General features: G+C 42.7%; 2 protein-coding genes across 3 annotated transcripts in view; both read right to left on the bottom strand.

The window, feature by feature from the left end:
* Positions 1–3,767: 3,767 nt before the first annotated feature.
* IL17D (interleukin 17D) lies at positions 3,768–8,153 on the bottom strand. The gene is made up of 3 exons (XM_083362816.1): positions 8,058–8,153; positions 5,885–6,180; positions 3,768–5,012 (listed from the first exon to the last, which is right to left on the bottom strand). Exons 1-3 carry the CDS (start codon positions 8,070–8,072, stop codon positions 4,721–4,723), a joined length of 603 nt encoding a protein of 200 aa, XP_083218942.1. The 5' UTR covers positions 8,073–8,153; the 3' UTR covers positions 3,768–4,720.
* Positions 8,154–15,682: 7,529 nt separating this feature from the next.
* Positions 15,683–21,828, bottom strand: part of IFT88 (intraflagellar transport 88) — a 39,516-nt gene continuing 33,370 nt past the window's right edge. Inside the window, exons 26-27 of one of the 2 annotated variants that reach the window (XM_083363091.1) lie at positions 20,379–20,480; positions 15,683–16,024 (exon numbers count right to left, since the gene is read on the bottom strand). In XM_083363091.1, coding sequence (XP_083219217.1) covers positions 15,903–16,024; positions 20,379–20,480 — 224 coding nt within the window. In that variant the 3' untranslated portion in view covers positions 15,683–15,902. The remainder of the gene's footprint in view (positions 16,025–20,378; positions 20,481–21,828) is intronic. The other variant, XM_083363092.1, reaches the window with a different exon arrangement.

Genomic DNA, 21,828 nt, shown 5'->3' with positions numbered 1-21,828 from the left:
GACCTCCTGACAAGCAAAGTCAACGGGCGAGCCAGATTCATTTAACAACTGTGTTACTAACTACAGCTGCAGTGATTCACGTAGCAATTGTGGTGAGAAAGGTCATGGGACAAAATTCAATTAACAAATGTCCCACTTATTTTGGGCTCAATTGTGGTCGTACGTTGGGGATTACCTATAGTGGAGGCTTGAAACCAACTTGCAACGGAGATAGTGGATCAATCATCAAGCAACTGAGTTTAAACATGCTTGGGATAAACACATGACCATCATTTGACAAAAAGTGAAAATAAAATCTAATATTTTTTTAAAAAAAACAAAGTCAAAGGGCAGACTCAATGGACTGCTAGGTCTTTTTCTGTCATCAATTTTCTATGTTTCTATGATTATTCCAAATGAGAATTTAAACTATGGAATTTAAACTATTAGCCACAGAAGAAATTGTATAGTGTTGAGAGCAATAAAGAATAAAAAAAACCTTGCAATTACAATAATTGCTTCAGGACACATGACTATTTCAATTACCAGGGAAAGGAACTTCAACCAGACTGATTTAAGGCAAGTTTCCCCTCCCTTTCTGTTAACAGAATGCAATTGTGGGGTTGCTGTAAAACAGTTATTCCTAAACAGATGTCTTCAAAGGATGAGTGCAATGTGAAGCGACTGAGAGTACATCAAGAATCTCAGTTCCATAACCTGTGGCTTGCACTGGAATAATTTATTTTTAGGTTACCGATGTCCGGATGTATATATTATCACCAGCAACTGTTCAGGGAATTACTATAGTTAGAAACATCATAATCTCTTTTATTACTTCCTCTGTGCCTCCTTTCTGCTCCTACCCTGATTCCAAGGTTATAAGGCAATCTCGTTTCCTTGCTTGTTAGAGCCTTTTGTTGTCAAGCTAAATCTAAGATTTGATTTTTGGCATCCTTGGTGTCCCCTGTGTTTGTGTTTTACAGTAGAGAAGGTAGAGGTAAACGCTAAAGCTATTTGACCTGGATTTTCAAGTATTCGAGTAATTTCTGTAACTAGAGTGAATCTTGATTTTTCAATGTGTTACAAATGAGGACCATCCCATCACTGACGTTTCTTAAATTGTATGTTTTGGTATTTTAAAATGTTTTAATAGTTATTTTAATATAAAATTTTGAAATGGAAGAGCAGAAAGGAGCACTGGATACATCTGCCTTAGTCCAAAACACTGCCTCATTACATGGATTGCATTCATTATCCTCAGACTTGTAATAACAGCAGAAATGGTTGGAAAGATGACAAAGAAGATCAAGAACTGGTCAGCACCAGTTGAAGATTAACGGCATGATTTTGGTTGGCTGGTCTACACCTCCTCATTGCCAAGCAGTTTAACAACATACTACCTGATAATGAAAGATCCAACAAAAGGGGCAGCACCAGGCAACTACATGCCAATTGCCTGCTTACCAACCAAACATTCTCTTTAAATTATCTCTCAAACCAAGCTAGTATCTGTATTGAAAAACAGGAACATTTGCAATTGACAATCGAATGGTCTTTGTTTTAGAAGGAAAAAATGATAAGATTTCATCCAGGCAAACGTATAATTTTAATTTCTTTCATGCCAGAAAATTGCATTCCTATTCACTGATATTCAAGATGGGTTCTAAAAATGTATTTCAGTGCTATTACATAAAGAAAAACATGAACTCCCAGCAATTCCTGCTCTGGTGGAAAGAGCTCATTTCCAACTAGACGCTGTTGGACTACATCAGCTACCACCCCAGTTACGATTTGATAAATGATGGGGTAGTTGAGGTAGTCCAACAAAATCTAGTTGGAGTAAGCTCTTTCCGCCTGCACAGGAAGAGCTGGGAGTTCATGTTTTTCTTTATGTAATAGTACTGAAATACATTTTTAGAACCCATCTTGAATATCAGTGAATAGGGAAGCAATTTTCTGGCATGAAATAAATTAAAATCATAACATTTGCCTGGATGAAATCATATGTCATTTTTTTCCTAAAAAGCAAAGACCATTTGAGTGTCTTCAGTTGCAAATGTTCTGATTTTTCACTACTAATAATATATGAGCCATATGCTTGGTTTGGGAGATAATTTAAAGAGAATGTTTGGTGGGTAGACACACATATCAGTGATGGACACAGAGACACCAAATTCATCAACTAGTAAAGTTTTCTAGAAACAGAGGACACTTTAAATGATTAATCCATGTTCTAGAAGTTTAAAGATTTCCAGAGATGCAAGAGATGATATTTAAAAAATTATTACTTAAAATTGTTCTTTAGATTTCGATCACTCCATCTTGTTTCCTAATGGAACTGATACATTAGGAATTCACCATGGTTCTGTTTCATTTCCATATTGTATGTACAGGAAGAAAGGACTCTTATTTTGCTTTGATTATGCTTGGCAGTGGCTCCCTACGATTTCAGGCAAAGGGTTTTTACATTGGCCAGAATGTCTTTTGAAGCAGGACAGAATAAACCCACTTAATCTCTGAATGAAGACAGCTATCCTTTCTCTTCAGTTTTCTCTCTGTTGCAATAGTTTTTTCCATTATTCTTTCTCTGATTAATTTCCAGGCTTTTCTTTTTCCAGCCATCTCAGCACATGATTCATAATCACCTTGGACTTGGGCAGCACTGTACCTAAATCTAATAAGATAATTATCCATTTTGTCAATATCAATTGAAGAAAAACACATTGCTTGAAATCTGCTTCTGATTCTTTGGTCTCTTGTCACCCTATGCTGGCAGCCTGCAAACAAGCTGATAAAGGAGCATGCATGTATACACACACACACACACACACACACACACACACACACACACACACACACAAAGAGAGAGAGAGAGAGAGAGAGAATGATGGAAATGGGAATCCAGTCCCTCTTTGGAAGTGAGACCTAAATCCCAATTTTGTCACAATCTGCTCTTCTTTCCCATCTTGGTCACTCTCCTTTTGTAGCTGTTACAAACAGATGGCTCAAATGTACTATGCTTTCAAATTGTCTATTTCAGTAATAAAACCCCACTTCTAGTCACATTGGAAAAAGCTCCAAGGATAATTACTGAATAATTTGGAAAAGAAATGTTTGAGAAATGCTTGCTTAGTTTGGCATTTGCAGTTTAAACTCCTGCAAACAGGGCTAAGCAGTTTTTCCTGCATCTTGGTGTTTCAGGAGGTATTGGCATTTGCCTTGTGCATACGCAATTCAGAGAACTTTTGCTATTCAAGATTTTGGCTCATGTTTTCCTTGAATTTGGCCCTTTTGAGGAAGGAATGCCAAAACACATTTGTCTGCTTTTTTGGGGTTTTTTTCCCCCTAGTCCATGATTTCATTTTACTGATGTTTGTTTATGTCTTCCCAAAGCTGCTACCAAAAGTTAAAATAGTTTAGAGAGGCAATTGACATATTTCCAGGCTTCCAAAAGGACTCATAAAGCAGACAATGATTTGCTTTTCACGATGGTATGCAAAGCAACCTCTGTCACAGGCAGCTTTCTTCAAATTGAGGCTTTTCAGGACTTGGCCAGCTACTGCAGTGTAGCTGAAGATTGCGATTGAGGTCATCTCTTGTGGTGTGGATGGCAATATTTGCTCTGACGGATGGATCACTGTATTCCCAGAGCTATGGCTAGCATATGCCAGATTAGGATGTAAATCCAAACTTAAAAGTAAAACCCAAATCTGAATGTTTTTAAACAATGGTTATTTATTCTATGAACATTGATAAGTACTTAATATCTGTATAGTTGGCAACCCCACAACCCATTTAGTACATTTCTGCTCAAGGCAATAAGCAACCAGGATTAATAGGCACTGACAGATTTATTCTCTATACATTTATTGAGTCCCTTTTTAAAAACATGTAAATTTGTAGCCATCAGCAGGCTTAATACATTCAATAGCTTTTAACAGTTTTAATGTAATTCCAGAATATAAGATTCTAAATACCAAGTCAAAGCTACTTACATTTTTTAAAAAATCAGTTGTAGATGCACAGCTAATTTTTCAGCATTCTTTGAAAAATGTTTTAATTATTAATTTATATTGTTCTCGCTTTCATTTTCAGTGGCCCTCACTTGCATTCTGTAATGATGTAGGAAAAATGCAATGAAACATTGATTTCATAGACCCCTGAGTGGGGAGGGGCATCCATTAAATCTGAATGTTTTTTAAATCTGAATTTGTCATTTTCATCAATATATGTCCCGGGTGTTATGCAATTGATACAAATAGCATAATTTTCAATAAAAGCGTGATTTTATGGATAAACAATCCAAATGAAAAACTGGTCCATTATATCCAAAATCTGTTGAACCAAGATTTTATTATACACAAAAATCAATGCTGCATCCCTGCTCAGCATATTTTGAGTATTCGCATAACAAGGCACTGAGATATGGAACGGTTATGTAGCACTTTTACATATCTTAAAATGCTTCAGTGTAAGTGTCCCCCAGCATTTCAATATTGCAACTCCCCAGGATCTGTCACGTCTCCCATTATGAGGAAAAAGGCATTTTGCAAACTCCACTGTTTTTAAAGAAAGGACAATTTTAATTATAATTGACCCCAAGTTCTATGAAATTAATTGAGATGAACTCTGTTGCAGGAAGTGGACATTGCAGTTCTTCAAAACAGAAATCATGAACCAAAACATCCTTTCTTTCTGGCCTCCTTTCCATTCCTCATTTGGATGCTGGCTTATCATTATCCTAATTTCCCATCAATTTTACTGCTCTTTTATCTATGCTGGAATTCACTTGTGCTTCTTTTTCATGTTCTGGTACACAGGTGCAGCCCACAGGAATAGAGACATAATCCTCAGTGTAAGCGTAGCGGCCGCCTGTGCAGGATCTGGTTCGGTGCAAGATGACAGTCGGCATGAATACTGGCGTACTTCGAAAATGGAGATTTTCTTCTCCGTAATCACCTGTAAGACAGCCCTTACAAAGGCAGTAGGCTTCAGGAATGTATTTCGGATACCGGGTAGAATTGTAGGAGATTCTGTGTCAAAGGAAAAGAAGAAGGATTCACTTTGGATATTCTGTCCCAATTTTCCCTCTATTTCTCCTGCTGCTCTTTTTCCATTTCTTGGATTGACTCGAATGGAATGCTACCAGAATGATGAGATATTCTTTACATTATCATGCTGTTATTAGGCTGCAGTTCTTAAACCTTGCTTAAACATAGAAAAGTAAGCTAAGAACTGGACAATTTACTGTCACTTGGAATAATGCGAGTTGAGTTCCCTTGTTTGGATCAAGCATCAACATGGAAACATTTGGAGATGATGGGCACAACTGCACAATCAACCCCCCTTTCCTATTTTATTATGTTCATTATTTTATGTTATTCATTCATTAAATTTCTAGGCTACCTGACTCCCTACCAACTCTGGGCAGCTTACAAATAAAAATACACAGAAAAGCTACAGCCAACTGGAAGAACTTGTGCCTCATATGAAAATGAGTTGCATACCCACTTTTAGAAAAGGAAGTATGAATTGATGACCGGCTGCTTTGAGCAAATATTGTTTAACAGAACTGCACCCCTCCCATATTCTTAAAATTAACTTTAAGCCCAACTCTTTTTCTGCCTTCCTTTAATTGTTCTTTTAATGGATTGTGAAGAAAGTTAGGCTTATTTTACATATTTTATGTGTAAAGCTTGGTTTTAAGACTATAATGAAAGCTCGTTTTGGTATAGTAGTTGAAGCACCTCAGCTGGAAACTAGGAGATTGCTTTAGACATGAAGCCATGTGGCATCCCTGGGTCAGTCACTTTCTCTGTGCCCTAGGAAGGAGGCAGCAGTGCGAAACATTTCTACTTAAGCCCAATTTAAAATTTTAAAGGTATGGAGGAGAAGTTCGGGTTACCTGTAGGACCAAGGAGAGACACTGTTGAGATTGATGGGGAGCCGAAATTTCTTATCAGTAGCTAGCCTGCCTCCCACAGGACAACTGATGTTCTGGTCATTTTCCAGGGGCTCCAACTGCAGGGTGTGATGGAAGGCACTGAGCATGCCAGCTGTGAGTCTTCCATACAGCTGTTCCAAAAGCTCCTCAGGTCGGTCTGCACAGGATCGAGAGCGCATGGGACGCTTGCTTATTTTGACAGCTTCTACTCTGTGGAAACCCAGCCCACACAAAAGTAGACAAACCAGTATCCATCCCTGTAACGAGCAGGAAATGAAACAATATAAAAGAAGTTTATATTGTTTAAACCCAAACAAAAATACAGAATTTGAGATGCAGAAAAAGAATATTGACTAAAAACAATTTCAGGGAGTTTTGCCTGACTGATCACACTGTTTGCTTAAGCCTGAATTCGTCAACGTGGCATCTGAGATCTCCAATTCTTCTGCCACAGCAACTTAACTTTGGAACTAATATCCAGAGATGTGCTATAATAGCTAAGGTGCTGAACTAAGAGTGAAGTGATCCAGGTTCAGGTCCTCCCTTACTTATGGAAGCTGGCTGAATGACCTTGATCAGTCAGCCCCTTCCAGTCAGGTGAAAAAGAGCAGGGCCACACATGAAGTTCAAATTAAACTGATTTATTACTACTCTTTCCTATGCACAGGATAGCACTATTTGGATGCTTGAATTCAGGAGCGGTTGGACTCAGTCCATTTGTGGCTAGGTAGAGATTTTAAGTTGAATCCTCTTTTGACTCCACCTACAGGTTCTGCCACTTCTCCTACCCTCACAGCCCTAGACAGGATCAGGATTTGTGGCTAATAAACAAATTTTATTGACAGTAAACTGTTAGAACTAGCCAAGTCCAGTGAATCACCCTCCCAGCAGACTCTGCAGCCATGTAGGACAAATCCTAAAAAACCCCACAACTAGTTAGTACAATTTATACCATTATTGTTGGTTCTACAATATATATCAGGATTGTACAGTACTTTGGAAATAGTTGTCCAGAATCATTGATTGAGACGGGTAGCTATTGAAATTGAATGAACGAATTAATATAGCATATATATATATATATATATTCCATTTATATCCTGCCCTTCTCCGAAGACTCAGGGCAGCTTACAAGCTTAGCAGTAGCTAATTATAATTATAATATAAATACAATACAATTATATAATATAATAATAATGCTTGAAAAAGTGCTGGAGCACAAACACAGGACCGGCAAAGCTTTCACTGTCCCGAAATATTTTGTTACAATCACAACCAGAGCCTTTAATGCCCATTAAGTAGTTTACACGTTGAATTTTGCATCAACAACTAAGGCTATCCTTATTTAACATCTTACAAGTATCCTACGTAAATAGGATGCTATAGTTTGGATTCCTGTCCTGTGCAATGGTTTAATTCAAGTGTTCTTTTCTACCTTTTCTTCTTTTCTTGGTTTCTGGCTTAAATTGCTCATTTTTGCTAGAAATTGCCTCAAGAACTGTCGATTCGTAAGCTCAGCTACAACGGGGCGCGGAAGTTATTTGTATAAATACATTTCACCTGAAGCGCCAGCGACCAACAGCTCCGGCTAGCGAGCTTTACAAGGGAAAAGGAATGCCCGCTCTTTTGCCACAGCGGGGATCTACGGGGCGCGTTCAGACGGACGGCTCTCCTCAGCTTATTCCCCGCCTGTTACCTCAGCTTCCCATAAGCAGCCTGGCCAACTGCCGCAGTTCCGCAACTTTTACTCGCCGCCGTCAGCTCGTCTTTCCAAAGGCGCGCTTTTTTTTTTTTTTACCTCGCTCATTCCAACCGCTCGCCGTTTTGCTCGAAGCAAAAAAGCCCCGAGAGCGCCTCGCCCCGATGCCCGGGCTTTTCTTTCACACTCCAGCTCGCCGAAGGAAGAGCAGAGGCGAAAGAAGCGCCAAGCTCCGGCGACTGGGCTAAGCCAACCGCGGTGCCGAACGGGGAAGAAGCGCAAATAGCGCAAGTTTGCAAGCAATCCCGGCCGGAGCAAACGGCCTCCAAAACCCGTCGAGGGGGGTTGGGGGTCGAAGTTCGCATCGCTGGCAGGTCAAAGGCGTCGCCCCGTTTCTTCCCTGCACCTTAACACGCGTACCCGCTTCGTCCTTACCTTGGCCGTCTGCATGACAGGGACGCCTCAGCGCGCGGAGCGGCGGGAAGGGCTGGCTTTGGCGAGCGCCTGGGGTCCTCCTGGCCCTGGCGGCGGTTGGAGGGAGCGGAGGAAAAGTTGGAGGAGCGCCCGGCTTCTCGCAGCAGGACCCCCGGCTGCTGGTGCCAGGACGGTTCAGCGCGCCGGAGGAAAAGGGCCGGGGCTCGTGCGCTTCCCTCGCTGGGCTGACTGAACGGGGGAACGCCGGGTCCTTTGGCGCACCGATCCGGAGGGCGTCGGAAAGGACTCCGCCTCGCATTGGAGTCCCGGGACAAAAGACCTCTGAGCGATCATTTAATATTGTAGCCAAATTTCGAATTCCTAAGTTGTTTCAACAACGTGGGTAGAAACTCCCACCGCCCAAAACGTGGACGGAGAGGAAAAGATGGCTAGTGCTTTAGTCTCATTATCTGGATACACCATTTAGAAAGAAATCTGAAGTCATGTAAACTGGATCCTGACATGTAAAGAAATAGTTATAGAGGTAGTCCTCGCCTTGCAACGGTTCGTTTAGTGACTGTTTGAAGTTACAACCTGGCACTGAAAAAAGCAAAATCAATGGGGAAGTTAGATTCACTTAACAATTGTGTTACTATTTTATTTATTTATTTATTTATTTACATTTATATACCGCCCTTTCCCTGAGGACTCAGGGCGGTTTACAGGGAATTAAAAAATCCAACCATACAAAAGTTAAAAAAACCAAATTAAAAAATATTAAATTGACCCTGTACACTTAAAACCCCAATTAAAAATTTCTCCTCAGCCTGGGCCCGAGAGCTCAAAGAGCCAGGTCTTCAGGCCCCGGCAGAATGATCGGAGGTCGGGGGCAGTTCTCAGTTCCACCGGCAGCTGGTTCCAGAGGGCAGGCGCTCCCACTGAGAAGGCCCTATCCCTGGGTGTCACCCGCCGGCAATCTCTTACCGGCGGAACCCTGAGCAGACCCTCCCTGTGGGAGCGCACTGGGCGAAGGGCGTTTGATGCCGGCAGCAGGTGTTCCCTCAAATAGCCCGGACCCAGGCCATGTAGGGCTTTATAGGTAATAACCAGCACCTTGAATTTCACCCGGAGGGCAACCGGAAGCCAATGCAGCTCACAGAGTAGAGGTGTTACATGGGAGTATCGGGAGACCCCCATTACAACTCGTGAGGCCACATTCTGCACCAGTTGAAGCCTCCGAGTGGTCTTCAAGGGCAGCCCCATGTAGAGAGCGTTACAGTAGTCCAAACGGGAGGTCACAAGCGCATGAGTAACTGTGGGTAGGGCGTCTCGGTCCAGATAGGGACGCAACTGGCGCACCAGGCGAACCTGTGCAAAAGCCCCCCTGGTCACGGCTCCTATGTGGTCTTCAAAATTGAGCCGTGAGTCCAGGAGGACGCCCAGGTTGCGAGCCCTATCAACGGGGGGTAACATCTCACCCCCCCATCGTTAGAGGTGGAATAACTTGGTTAACCCGAGATGCCGATATGCACAGCCACTCAGTCTTGGCGGGATTGAGACGAAGCCTGTTTCTCCCCATCCAGACCTGAACCGCCTCCAGGCACCGGGACATCACGGAGAGGGCATCACTGGGTTGGTTCGGGGTGGAAAGAAAAAGTTGGGTATCATCAGCGTACTGGTGATACCCCACCCCAAAACCATGAATGATCTCGCCCAGCGGCTTCATATAGATGTTGAACAGGAGAGGCGAGAGGACCGACCCCTGAGGAACTCCACAAATGAGAGACCTCGGGGCGGATCTCTGCCCTCCTGTCAACACCGACTGCGAGCGGCCCTGGAGGTAGGAGGAGAACCACCGTAGAACGGTGCCTCCCACTCCCAACCCCCTGAGACGCCGCAGCAGGATACCATGGTCGATGGTATCGAAAGCCGCTGAGAGATCTAATAGGACCAGGACAGAGGAGCAACCCCTGTCCCTAGCCCTCCAGAGATCATTCACCAGCGCGACCAATGCCGTCTCCGTGCTGTGTCCGGGCCTGAAGCCCGATTGGTACGGGTCCAGATAATCAGTTTCCTCCAGGAACAGAGGGAGCTGATGCGCCACCACACTCTCAACAACCTTCACCAGAAAGCGAAGGTTGGAGACTGGACGATAGTTGTTTAAAGCAGCCGGGTCCAAAGCAGGCTTCTTAAGAAGGGGTCTCACCACCGCCTCCTTCAAGGCGGCAGGGGAGACACCCTCCTTCAAAGAAGCAGTTATTACTGCATGGAACCAGCCTCGTGTTCCCTCCCGAGCCGCATAAGCTAGCCAGGAGGGGCACGGATCCAACAAACAGGTGGTGGTGCTCAGTCTCCCCATGATCCTGTCCACATCATCAAGGGAAACAGGGTCGAACTCAGTCCAGATAACGTGCTCAAGACCGCCTGATTCCTCCACGTCAGACTCTGCCCAGTCAGAGTCCAGGCTGGTCCGGATCCGAGCGATTTTGTCCGCCAGATGATGACTAAACTCCTCGGCTCGTCCCTGCAAGGGATCCTCTCTCACCTCCTGGTTAAGGAGGGAGCGAGTCACCCTAAACAGGGCGGCCGGGCGATTATCTGCGGACGCGATAAGGGCGGCAAAGTAGTTAGACTTCGCCGTCCTTATCGCCGCAAGATAAGACCTTATAAAGGTTCTTAACTGCAATCGGTCGGATTCGGATCGACTGGATCTCCAACCGCTCTCTAGACCTCGTCTCCGATGCTTCATCTCCCGGAGCTCCACAGAGAACCATGGGGCCCAACGGGATCTGCGCCGGGTCAGAGGTCGCATGGGTACAACACAGTCAAGTGCCCTGGTGGCAGCCGTTTCCCAGGCCTCCACCAGAGCATCGACTGGGCTGTGGGTAAGGGTGATAGGTATAGGCCCAAGCGCCCTCTGGAACCGATCCGGGTCCATTAGGCGCCTGGGGCAGAACCACCTGGTCGGTTCCGCCACCCAGCGGCGGGGGGTGGCATGACGGAAAACCAGCCTCAGGAGGTAATGATCTGACCATGACAGAGGGGTGATGGACGGGGAACCCCCTCCCAGATCGTCCAACCACTGTCCAGACAGGAACACCAGGTCAAGAGTGTGATCCCCCTCATGAGTCGGGCCCTCAATAACCTGGGTCAGGCCCATGGCTGTCATGGAAGCCATGAACTCCCGAGCTAACTCCGACGACCCTCCCAGTGATGGCAGGTTGAAGTCACCCAGGACTATAAGCCTGGGGAACTCCACCGCCAACCCTGAGAGGGTGTCGAGCAGCTCAGGCAGGGCTGTTGCCACACAGCTGGGCGCCAGGTATGTAAGCAACAAGCCCAACTGAACCCGAGGACCACATCTCAAGAGGAGGGACTCACTCCCGGCCATCTGGACAATGGTGGCCTCCCGGGGACACAGAGTCTCCCGAATAACCACTGCCACCCCACCACCCCTGCCCTGAGCCCGTGGCTGGTGCAGCACCCGGAAACCTGGCGGGCATAACTCGGTGAGAGGCACCCCTCCCTCTGAGCCCAGCCAAGTTTCCGTGATGCACGCTAGATCCGCACATTCCTCCTCGATCAGGTCACGGATGAGGGGAGCTTTGTTAACTACGGATCTAGCGTTAAAATAGACCAACCTGAGCTCAGGGGCCTGATCACCCTCATCCCCGGGTAAGAGGGTGCTAACCGGAGGGTCGGAGCGCGCCACCGCTCGGAGATAGCGGGGGCGCGATCCCAGATGTTGATATGGCCCTCCGCGCAAACACCTGCTGCCATACCCTATCGCCGTGGGGATTCGATGCCCCACCCCCACATTCCCAGCACCAGCAGCCACCTCCCCCGACCCCGTCCCGTCAGGACCTCTAACAGGTCCAGACTGAGTGCCGGTTACAGGTTCCCTCCCTACCCCCCCCTCCCTCCCCCTCCCTAACCTCCTAAAATAACCGGCTAAGAATCTAATCAGGGGCCTCTTGGCACGTCTTAACACGAGGCACCTATCTAAGCCCAACCACCTCTCGGGGTCCCAAAGCTTGGGCCCGTCATTAAGGGGAGTATGGAAACAGGCGACAGGACGCGCCCATGAGGCAGGAACCGCCCTAAGGGCATACAAGTCCGCTTCGGAATAACGATAGACCATATTGCGCTCGAATAGTCTCTTAGGGCCGATGTTGTGAATATGTCCAGAGGAACGCTCGTTGATGGTACATAGATGGAGAAAGAGGGAGTCCAGTGGGCATGTCTCTCAGTCTGCAAGGCCATCTCAGCTCTCACCTGAGATGGAAATCCAAGGGACAACCTCAGCCGTCCTCTCACTCCGGCTGAGGAGTCTAACTGGAGCAGAGAGAGAAAAAAGGGATCCTGAGCCAGGGCCACCCCAACTGGTCTCTCACACCAGTGAGGTGGTCGCTGACCAGTCCAAAACCATCCTCCCACCACGGTTCGGTCCCGTCCACACTGGACAATCACTAGGGAGATCTTAATTCCCATCAGGTACAGAGCCTGCCTGTCAACAAAGAAAGTAGGGAACAGGCAGGCCAGGCCTCTGTCGATCCTCACACCGCCAGCCAGCACCGCCAGTCTGGGGGGGAGAGCAGAAACATTCTCTCCCCAATGCCCGTCCGCCAGTCCAAACTATCTTCCAACGGCGGAGAAAAATAATCCCAGCAGCTATATCGAGTCCGGGAATTTGCTAGCATGTCCGCCGAGGCCGATGACCAGGCCCACAGTCTGCAACCACCATCCGGAAGGAGAAGGAGGCTCCGCACCGCCAAAAACGGTGCCAGCCAGCAGAAAGTCATAGAAGGATCTCCGTCCAGTGGGATCGTCGCCGCTACCCCTCCGACAAGCAGAGGGTATCCAATTTAACAACTGCCATGATTCACTTAACAACTATGGCAAAAAAGGTCATAAAATGGGGCCAAATTAACTTAAGAAATGTCTCACTTAGCCACGTAAATTTTGGGTTCAAGTGTGGTCGTAAGTTGAGAACCACCTGTATGCTAAGAGCTTTTGGCAAAACTTTCTGGGAGGAATGCCCCTGTCACAAAGCAATAATTGTTGGCTCACATAGCTATTGGAAATATGAATTTTTTGTAAATATTTTTGAGTTTCACATTCTCTCCAGAGTCCACATACCAATGTCTGCATTGGTGCATCTGCAGTCCATTGAGCTGGATGTTGACTGTGATATTATGAGGGATTACAGCAAAGTAATACAATTCAGGAGCCATACAAATCCCAATGTTTTCATTTGTGCAAATTACTACAAAGAGGTACAAGATCCATGATTGGGAGAGTTATCTACAGAGCACTTTAAATGTATGGCTTACTTTTGTGTGAGAGTGTGCAGGCGTGTGCAGTGGCTTAAACATATATGCATTCAAATCAGTCTTGACTGCTGGAAACTGCCTGGACACATCCCTGCAGTTTTCTTGGCAAGATCTCTGGAAGTCCTTTGCAATTGCTTCTTCCTGGGATTAAGAGAGTGTCTGGCCCCAAATCACCCAGGCATCTTCATGCCTTACACCAAAATACATTATACAAATTCCTGTTATCCAGTTTCTTAAGGATTTTTTTTTGCACAAAGTTATAAAGCTGGAGTCTTTATACATTTTGGTGTCTAAATGAGTCCACTGTCTGTAACTGCCCTTACATAAACCATCTTTATAATTAGTAAACTGCAGGTTCTTCCAGACAACAAAATCTGCAAAAGTCATTAAATAATCCACCTTAAAGTAGTTCTGCCAAGTTTGGCTGGAAAGGTGTTTTAAAAAAAACCTAAAAAGATTTCAGAGTGATTATTTTAGCTCCAGTTCTCCAAATTAGGACGCTGAGCTTGTCGATCAGAAGGTCGGCAGTTTGGCGGGTCGAATCCCGAGTGCCGCGTAACAGAGTGAGCGCCTGTTACTCGTCCCAGCTTCTGCCCACCTAGCAGTTCGAAAGCACGTAAAAATGCAAGTAGAAAAATAGGGACCACTACGGTGGGAAGGTAACAGCGTTCCGTGCGCCTTTGGCGTCTAGTCATGCCGGCCACATGACCACGGAGACGTCCTCGGACAAGCGCTGGCTCTTCGGCTTTGAAACGGAGATGAGCACCGGCCCCTAGAGTCGGAAACGACTAGCACGCATGTGCGGGGGAACCTTTACCTTTACCTTTAAGAAGCTATATATACTGAATTAAACTCGTAAGCCTTTCCAAGTATCAATAAAAGATCTCTCAGTTTGGATCTTTCTGAGCTTGTCGATCAGAAGGTCGGCAGTTTGGCGGGTCGAATCCCAAGTGCTGCGTAACAGAGTGAGCGCCTGTTACTCATCCCAGCTTCTGCCAACCTAGCAGTTTGAAAGCACGTAAAAATGCAAGTAGAAAAATAGGGACCACTACGGTGGGAAGGTAACAGCGTTCTGTGCGTCTTTGGCATCTACCGGTAGTTATGCCGGCCACATGACCACGGAGACGTCCTTGGACAAGTGCTGGCTCTTCGGCTTTGAAATGGAGATGAGCACTGGCCCCTATAGCCAGAAATAATAATAATAATAATGACTAGCAACGCATATGCGGGGGAACCTTTACCTTTACCTTCATTATTAAAGAGTATATGAAACATGTATTTCATCACAGAATTACTGTTTTCTTCCTCTAATTTAGTTTCTGTTCTGTGTCCCTTAAAAACTAACAGGATGATGCCACCAATAAACAGCAGCAAAATATCGAATAACAAATCAAATCAACTTGCAAGTCCAGCAAATATCTAAATTATGACTTCGTAAAGCTGGATCTGATGGGCTGCTTTTGTAAGTATGGAAAAATATATAGGCTTCTAATCATTTATTAGCTAGTTAGAAAAAGTAAAGCTCTGAAACATCCCCTTTGATTTTTAATCAAATCTATCATTTCTTAGATGTGCACAATACTAATTTCCTATTTCATTTGTGGAGTAATTCCTATAATCTCTGCAGAAAATGAACTTGACTCGGAGACTTGAATAAGAAGTTCTTGGCAGATGGTGTACTACAGTTTACTGCTGCAGTTTTTTTTTCCACAGATGCAGAGAAAATTATGGAACAGTTAACCCTACAGATGTAGGATGGTTTATAGAAAATTGCTTCAGTTACAATAAGGAACAACTCTACCTGGTTAAAAAAAATTTGAGATTATCATATCATGGCATAAATAAATCTCATGTGAACAGAACTGTATAAAATCTTGTCATATACAAGATGGGGATTTCACATTTTGCAATTTGGAAAACATGGATTATGGTCAAATATAATCAAATAATTAGGAGTGATTAGAATTACTTACACTTAGAAATTGCAATTTATCTCCACAAATAGTATTGTTAGATATTTTAAATTCATTTTCTGAAATATTCCCCCAAATGCCGTGGAAGGGTTCTCCTGAATCCGCTGGGAAGGGCTGATAAGATTAACAAATCCATCTGCCATCACTATTGTTTTTGGCTTCCATGGCTGATGTCCTACCACTCATGACTTGACTCTTAAGCTTTCTTTTCAGTGGCAATACTTCAAGTAGACATATTAGGATGAGCAATTGCTCTCCAAAAAAATCTCTATACTTATCAAGACAAAATACATGCGTTATGATATAAAGATGTTTCAACCTTAGGCTGATCGCTGGTCCCACAGATCATTAAGGCAGTTTGGGTGAGCATAAAAGATATGAGATAAAAGTTACGATTGACAACAGATGCACAAGATTTTAAATTCTTACTATAAAAACTTTACTTAAAATAAAGATTTCATATATGTATATACATATAGTGTTCAAATAAATATAAATTTCCATTAAGAATTTTTTTTCTTTTGAAACCTTTAAAAAAATAATTGAACTGATCTAAAAAGTTATTCTGGAAGCAAATCATCGCCTACATCTTCATCAGCAAACTCATCTTCATCCATTTTTTTCCTTAGTGCTGTTTTTGGCCTCTCAGGTTGAGGTCCAAGTGGATCCAGGTAGGAAGCATCTACATTTTGAAAAGAAAGGGGGGAAAAAAATAAAACTAAGAAATTTGTTCTTTTACTGAATCGCTAGAAATGGGTGGGATCAATATACTAGAACAGGGGTGTTAAACTGCTGAGCTATGGGGTGGTTGCATCATATGGAGGCCTTGCCCACCCCAGCTCCGGCAATGCAAAAAAAGTCGCTTTTCATCGCAACACGTCACGTGACACGGCGAGTTTGACACCCGTGTAGCAGAAGGTAAAAATATAATCCAAAATTGTCTTGTTAGATTAGAGAAATGGGCTGAAAGTTAACAATTAAACAAAGACAAATGCAAAGTCTTAATTCAGATAACGAAAATCAAATTCACAGATTTAAAAATACAGAATACGAGGCTTAGAAGAATATTTGGGAGGGAAGGGAGGGAGTGGGGGAAGGAGGGAAGGAAGGAAGAAAGATGAGTCAGAAGTGTGATGTGACTTCAAAAAAGGCAAATGCAACTGTAGACTACATCAACAGAAGCATAGTTTTAAACTGTAGGAAACTTTATTCTACTTTGATCAAAAATACAACTTTCAGGCACCCATTCTTTAAAAAGGTTTTAAAGTACAACAAGGATAACCAGGAACTAAAAACTATGTCATACAAAGAGACTAAACAATTAGGGAATTTTTAGCTTTGAAAAGTTGTGGTTGTGGGGGATAGAACAGCATTTTTCAAATACCTGAAAGGGTGTCATTCAGAGGAAGTTTATGACCTGTTCTCCATTATGTCACAGTGCAAGATACAAAATAAAGGATTAAATTACAGGTAAATGGATCCTAATTGGATGTTAAAACAAAAACTTCCTAATAGTAAAATTGTGGAACCAGTTGCTCAGTGAAATCAATTACCCAGTGAAATCAATTACCCAGTGCATGTTTCTCTTCACTAGATGTATTCACATGGAGGCCAGACAGCCATCTGTTGCGCATGTTTGAATTTGGATTCTTGCACTCAACAGAAGTTGGACTTACTGCCCCACCCCCCCAAATTCGGTGTTAGAATAAATCACATTTCACAGTCCAAGGTAGTTATGCACTTTTCTCCAGATGTGTAAGATCTGAATGAAAAGAAGTAGTTGGAACAAAAACTGGAACAAGCCACAAAGTCTTGCCTCAGATCTCGAATATCTGAAAAAGGGAGGAGTCAGCCTCAAATTGTAAACTTTTTCTCTTCCCATACAGTTCTGGCTTTCTCTTCCAAACTCTCAATTCAATTCAATTCAATTCAATTCAATTCAATTCAATTTATTATTTATTTATTTATTTATTTATTTATTTATTTATTTATTTATTTATTTATTTATTTATTTATTTATTTATTTATTTATTTATTTATGGGACTTATATGCCGCCCTATCTCCCGAAGGACTCAGGGCGGCTCACAACAATAAAACAGCTATAAAAACAGTAATACAAATATTAAAAAAGAATTAAAATTACAAAGCCCCATAATTAATTACTAAAACCAATAAAATTAAAACAATATTAAAAAACCCCATCTTCAGTCCAGGTCGGCCAGTTGGAAAAGATACGTCTTTAGGTCGCGACGAAAGGACCGGAGATCTGGAGACATCCAAAGTTACTAATTCCTCTCTATTTTTATCTATCCCACTAGATGCTCCTTCATTCACACAAACATAAATTCAATATCCGACAACAGACAAATATCCAGAGACTTGGCTTCCTTCCCTCCCTCTTCTTATCTCATAGTCTACCCAGTTCCACCCCTACTGCTCCCATTTTTCATTTCCTCAGTCCCAGCTTATTGCCATAATAGTTATTCCCCCTCCCCCCAGTATAACCTTCTCCTTCAGCACCAACACTGGATAATAACCAGTTCCTCTCTTGGTTGCTCAACTGCCATTTCCAACTCCCTTTTCTACCAGCCAGAGTGATCTGAGTGTATCTGGTGAGTGGGAATTTAATGTGACCAAGGACTAGTGAAGCTATTCTTTGTAACTTTAACAAAAACAAGAATTATTGCAGGAAATACATGAGGTTGGGTAAGGGTTTGGGGAAAACATGGCCTATAATTGCTCATTATTTTCATATATTCTATCTCTGGAACATATTTCCCGTAAAGCACATCCAATCACCATTCCCTCCTCTAATTAAATTAAGAATAAATCAGCTGTTTGGGATATATAGTGGTACCTTGGTACTCAAAACTGCTTTGAAACTCATTGAATTTGGTACTCAACACATTTTGATGAGAAAATGTTGTCCCAGTACTCATCATTTGTTTGGCATTCAATGCACGAGCTACAACATGTTGGTGTCATACTGTCTTGTGACTCACTACATTATTCATTATGAGAAAATTTGTTCGGTATCCATCGTTTTGGTACTTATCGTGCCTCCCAGAACCAATTAATGATGAGTACCAAGATACCACTGTAAATAAATCACCATGATTTATTTTTCATGGGCATATCATCAATGTATTTAATTTCAATTTATCCTATATTTAGTTTCATTTCCATAGGCAATCTAGGAGCTCTACCATTTGCAAAGAGAAAATTTCACTTCTGGTGTTCTAAATTAATATATAAACAGAAGAAACATTCTATACAGCTCACTTTGCATTCTACAGGTTTGCAGAATGTTCATGTACTACTACTACTGAAGTACATGTTATGTATGCTAAAAAGATTTGAATTTCATAAAGCTATATTGATTCTATAAGTGAATTATGTGGCTGAATTTGATGTGGCTGTTCAATCATTCAGGTGCTTCTTTGTGATTCAATGGACATTATTTTGCCAGGATTATTTTGTCAGTGCTTCTTTGAGGTCTTATATGATCATACCCAGTAACAGTAACTAGCGACTTTATCTTTTGTCACTCTTTTTCAACTGCCTTCTTTCTTCCAAGCACTGAGTTCTTCTCCAAGGATTCATATTATATGTTCCACATATTTAAGCTACATTGAGCAGTCATTTAAGCTCCCATTGAGCAGTCCATTTTACTTTATTCAGTATTGAATTATATACTCTTCTTGATGTCCATTATAAGCACTAGCGACGCAGTGGTAGGAATGAAGGCTAATTCTGCCCACAGTCTGGAGTTTAATCCTGACAGGAATTGAGGTTGACTCAGCCTTCCACTCTTCTGAAGTTGGTAAAATGAGGACCCAGATTTTCGGGGGCAATATGCTGACATTGTAAACCCCGCTCAGAGAATGTTGTAAAAGACCATGGGGCAGTATACAATCCAAGTACTGTTGCTATTGTTACTGAAGTCCAAAGTATTCTCAACAATTTTCTCTAGCAACATAGTTCAGAGGCATTGACTTTTCTTCAATCACTCTTTCTGATGGTCTGGTTTCCATGCAAGACTTTGGTACTAATAACTGGAAAAACATATCTCATTTCTGATATTTCTTCATATGCTGGTTAGATATATCAAACACAATGAAGTAGCAGGTACCTTTTTTATTTTATGGCTAGCCACTGTCCCTGTAAAATTTTGAGTCTACAGTCTGTTACTACTTTAATGTCTCTACTTGCATTGGCATGGCATTTGCCATAACCTAGGGTTTTTTTTTACAAAAAACCTTGAAGAATAATCTTATTTTAGCACTTTTTTTCACAATTAACAGAAGACCCCATAAGTCTTTCTTACTTCTGGATACCGAAGTGTCATCGCTGGAATATCTAGGTTGGTGTTTCTTCTCAGATATGCTAATGATGTCTCTTTGATATCAGTTTTAGGCTGATAAAAAGGTAAAGGTTCCCCCGCACATGCGTGCTAGTTGTTTCCAACTCTAGGGGCCGGTGCTCATCTCCGTTTCAAAGCCGAAGAGCCAGCGCTTGTCTGAGGATGTCTCCATGGTCATGTGGCCGGCAAGACTAGACTCCAAAGGCGCACGGAACGCTGTTACCTTCCCACCGTAGTGGTCCCTATTTTTCTACTTGCATTTTTATGTGCTTTTGAAGTGCTAGGTTGGCAGAAGCTGGGACGAGTAACAGGCACTCACTCTGTTACACGGCACTCGGGATTCGACCCGCCAAACTGCCATCTGATCGACAAGCTTAGCATCCTAACCCACTGAGCCACCGCGTCCCTTTTAGGCTGATAGGCAGTTTTAATTCCATTTTCTATTTCTTCTAGTTCAGCAATGATAATATATTTTGAATACTGGAAAAAGTCCACATGGAAGCTTTATATATATATATATTTCTGATATGAACTTTTTGCATAAAGAGTAATAGTTCTCCTTTCCTGCCATTATAAACACTTACTTATACCAATGATTTAAAGAGTTAAATTTTGGTCTTCTCTGTGTAGCTGAACAATTCTATGAAAGTAAATAATTAGACACACACTTACCTATTTCTTTATTAACATTACTTTCATATGGCTCATTTGTTCCTGGCAAAGATTTCAATTTCGTATTCAGACGTTCTCCTTTAATTGTTGTGCTACCAGGTTCTGACATAAGAGAGAATAATGTTCAATATAATTTTAGGTCAACGTAGCACAAAGTCTTGGTGTATATGAAATTTTACAAACTTAGAGCACTCCACATACAGTTACTTTGCCATAACCCAAATGGCTTACTTGAAACTATGACGAGATTCTGACTATGAACCAATCTATTCTGGATTGCTATTTTAGTAATCCTTACAGCTACTGATTAAAATTAGTTTGTATGGTAAATAGCAAAAGCCATTTACATGCCTTGCCTAAGACATTCAGTTGAATTGAAAGCTGAGTTGAATTACAAACCCTTCTGGCTCACAATCAACATTTCTACTGTAACTACAACCTGTACCCACAAAATGCCACCTAGGCACAACAACATCAATAAGGCAACATATAAATCTAATACATAGTGTGGCAATGACATAGTGCACATATTGTTTACATGTTATAAATTCCTTACATGTAATTGTACATGTACAATGAAAAACTTTGGTATGTAAGATACAATTACATAGTGAAATGGGACGCGATGGCTCAGTGGGTTAGGACACTGAGCTTGGCGATCAGTAGGTCGGCAGTTTGGCAGGTCGAATCCCGAGTGCCGTGTAACAGAGTGAGCACCTGTTACTCGTCCCAGCTTCTGCCAACCTAGCAGTTCGAAAGCACATAAAAATGCAAGTAGAAAAATAGGGACCACTATGGTGGGAAGGTAACAGCACTCCGTGCGCCTTTGGCGTCTAGTCATGCCGGCCACATGACCACGGAGGTGTCCTCAGATAAGCGCTGGCTCTTCGGCTTTGAAACGGAGATGAGCACCAGCCCCTAGAGTTGGAAACAACTAGCACGCATGTGCGGGGGAACCTTTACCTTTACCTTATCGTGCTCTTTCTCCCCCAAGGCAGGCCAGATTTTTCCTATCTGAATCAGAGTCATCAGGGGTCTTTTCATTTGTTAGTTTGTTTAGTTATGACATCTCATAGGTTCTTCCCCACCATTCCCTGAAGACCTTAGAGGTTTCCTTGAACCTGGTTCTCTTGGAGCAATTATTTTCAAGATGGCCTGTTTCTTATTGGAATTATATACTTCCATAGGCTGCATGTTTCTGTTCTTTACCAGAGAAGCACTGTTTATTTCCATTTGCTTAACAAGTGGCTAAATTGCAAATTAACGACCTGCATTTTAGTTTTGCTGAGACTGAATTTTATTTGAATGACTGCTCACAGAGATGGTTTCCATATATTTTAGAGATCAGAGTTTAAACATTGGGATGTTTTAGTTCTCTCCTGGGTTTTAGGGAATGTTGCTCAGAAAAATAAATGTTTGGCATAAAATTTTCTACAATCAATCATTTATT

Source organism: Vipera ursinii, assembly GCF_947247035.1.
Source record: "Vipera ursinii genome assembly, chromosome: 4".
NCBI lineage: Eukaryota > Metazoa > Chordata > Lepidosauria > Squamata > Viperidae > Vipera > Vipera ursinii.
This window is presented reverse-complemented; position numbering and strand designations above follow the sequence as displayed.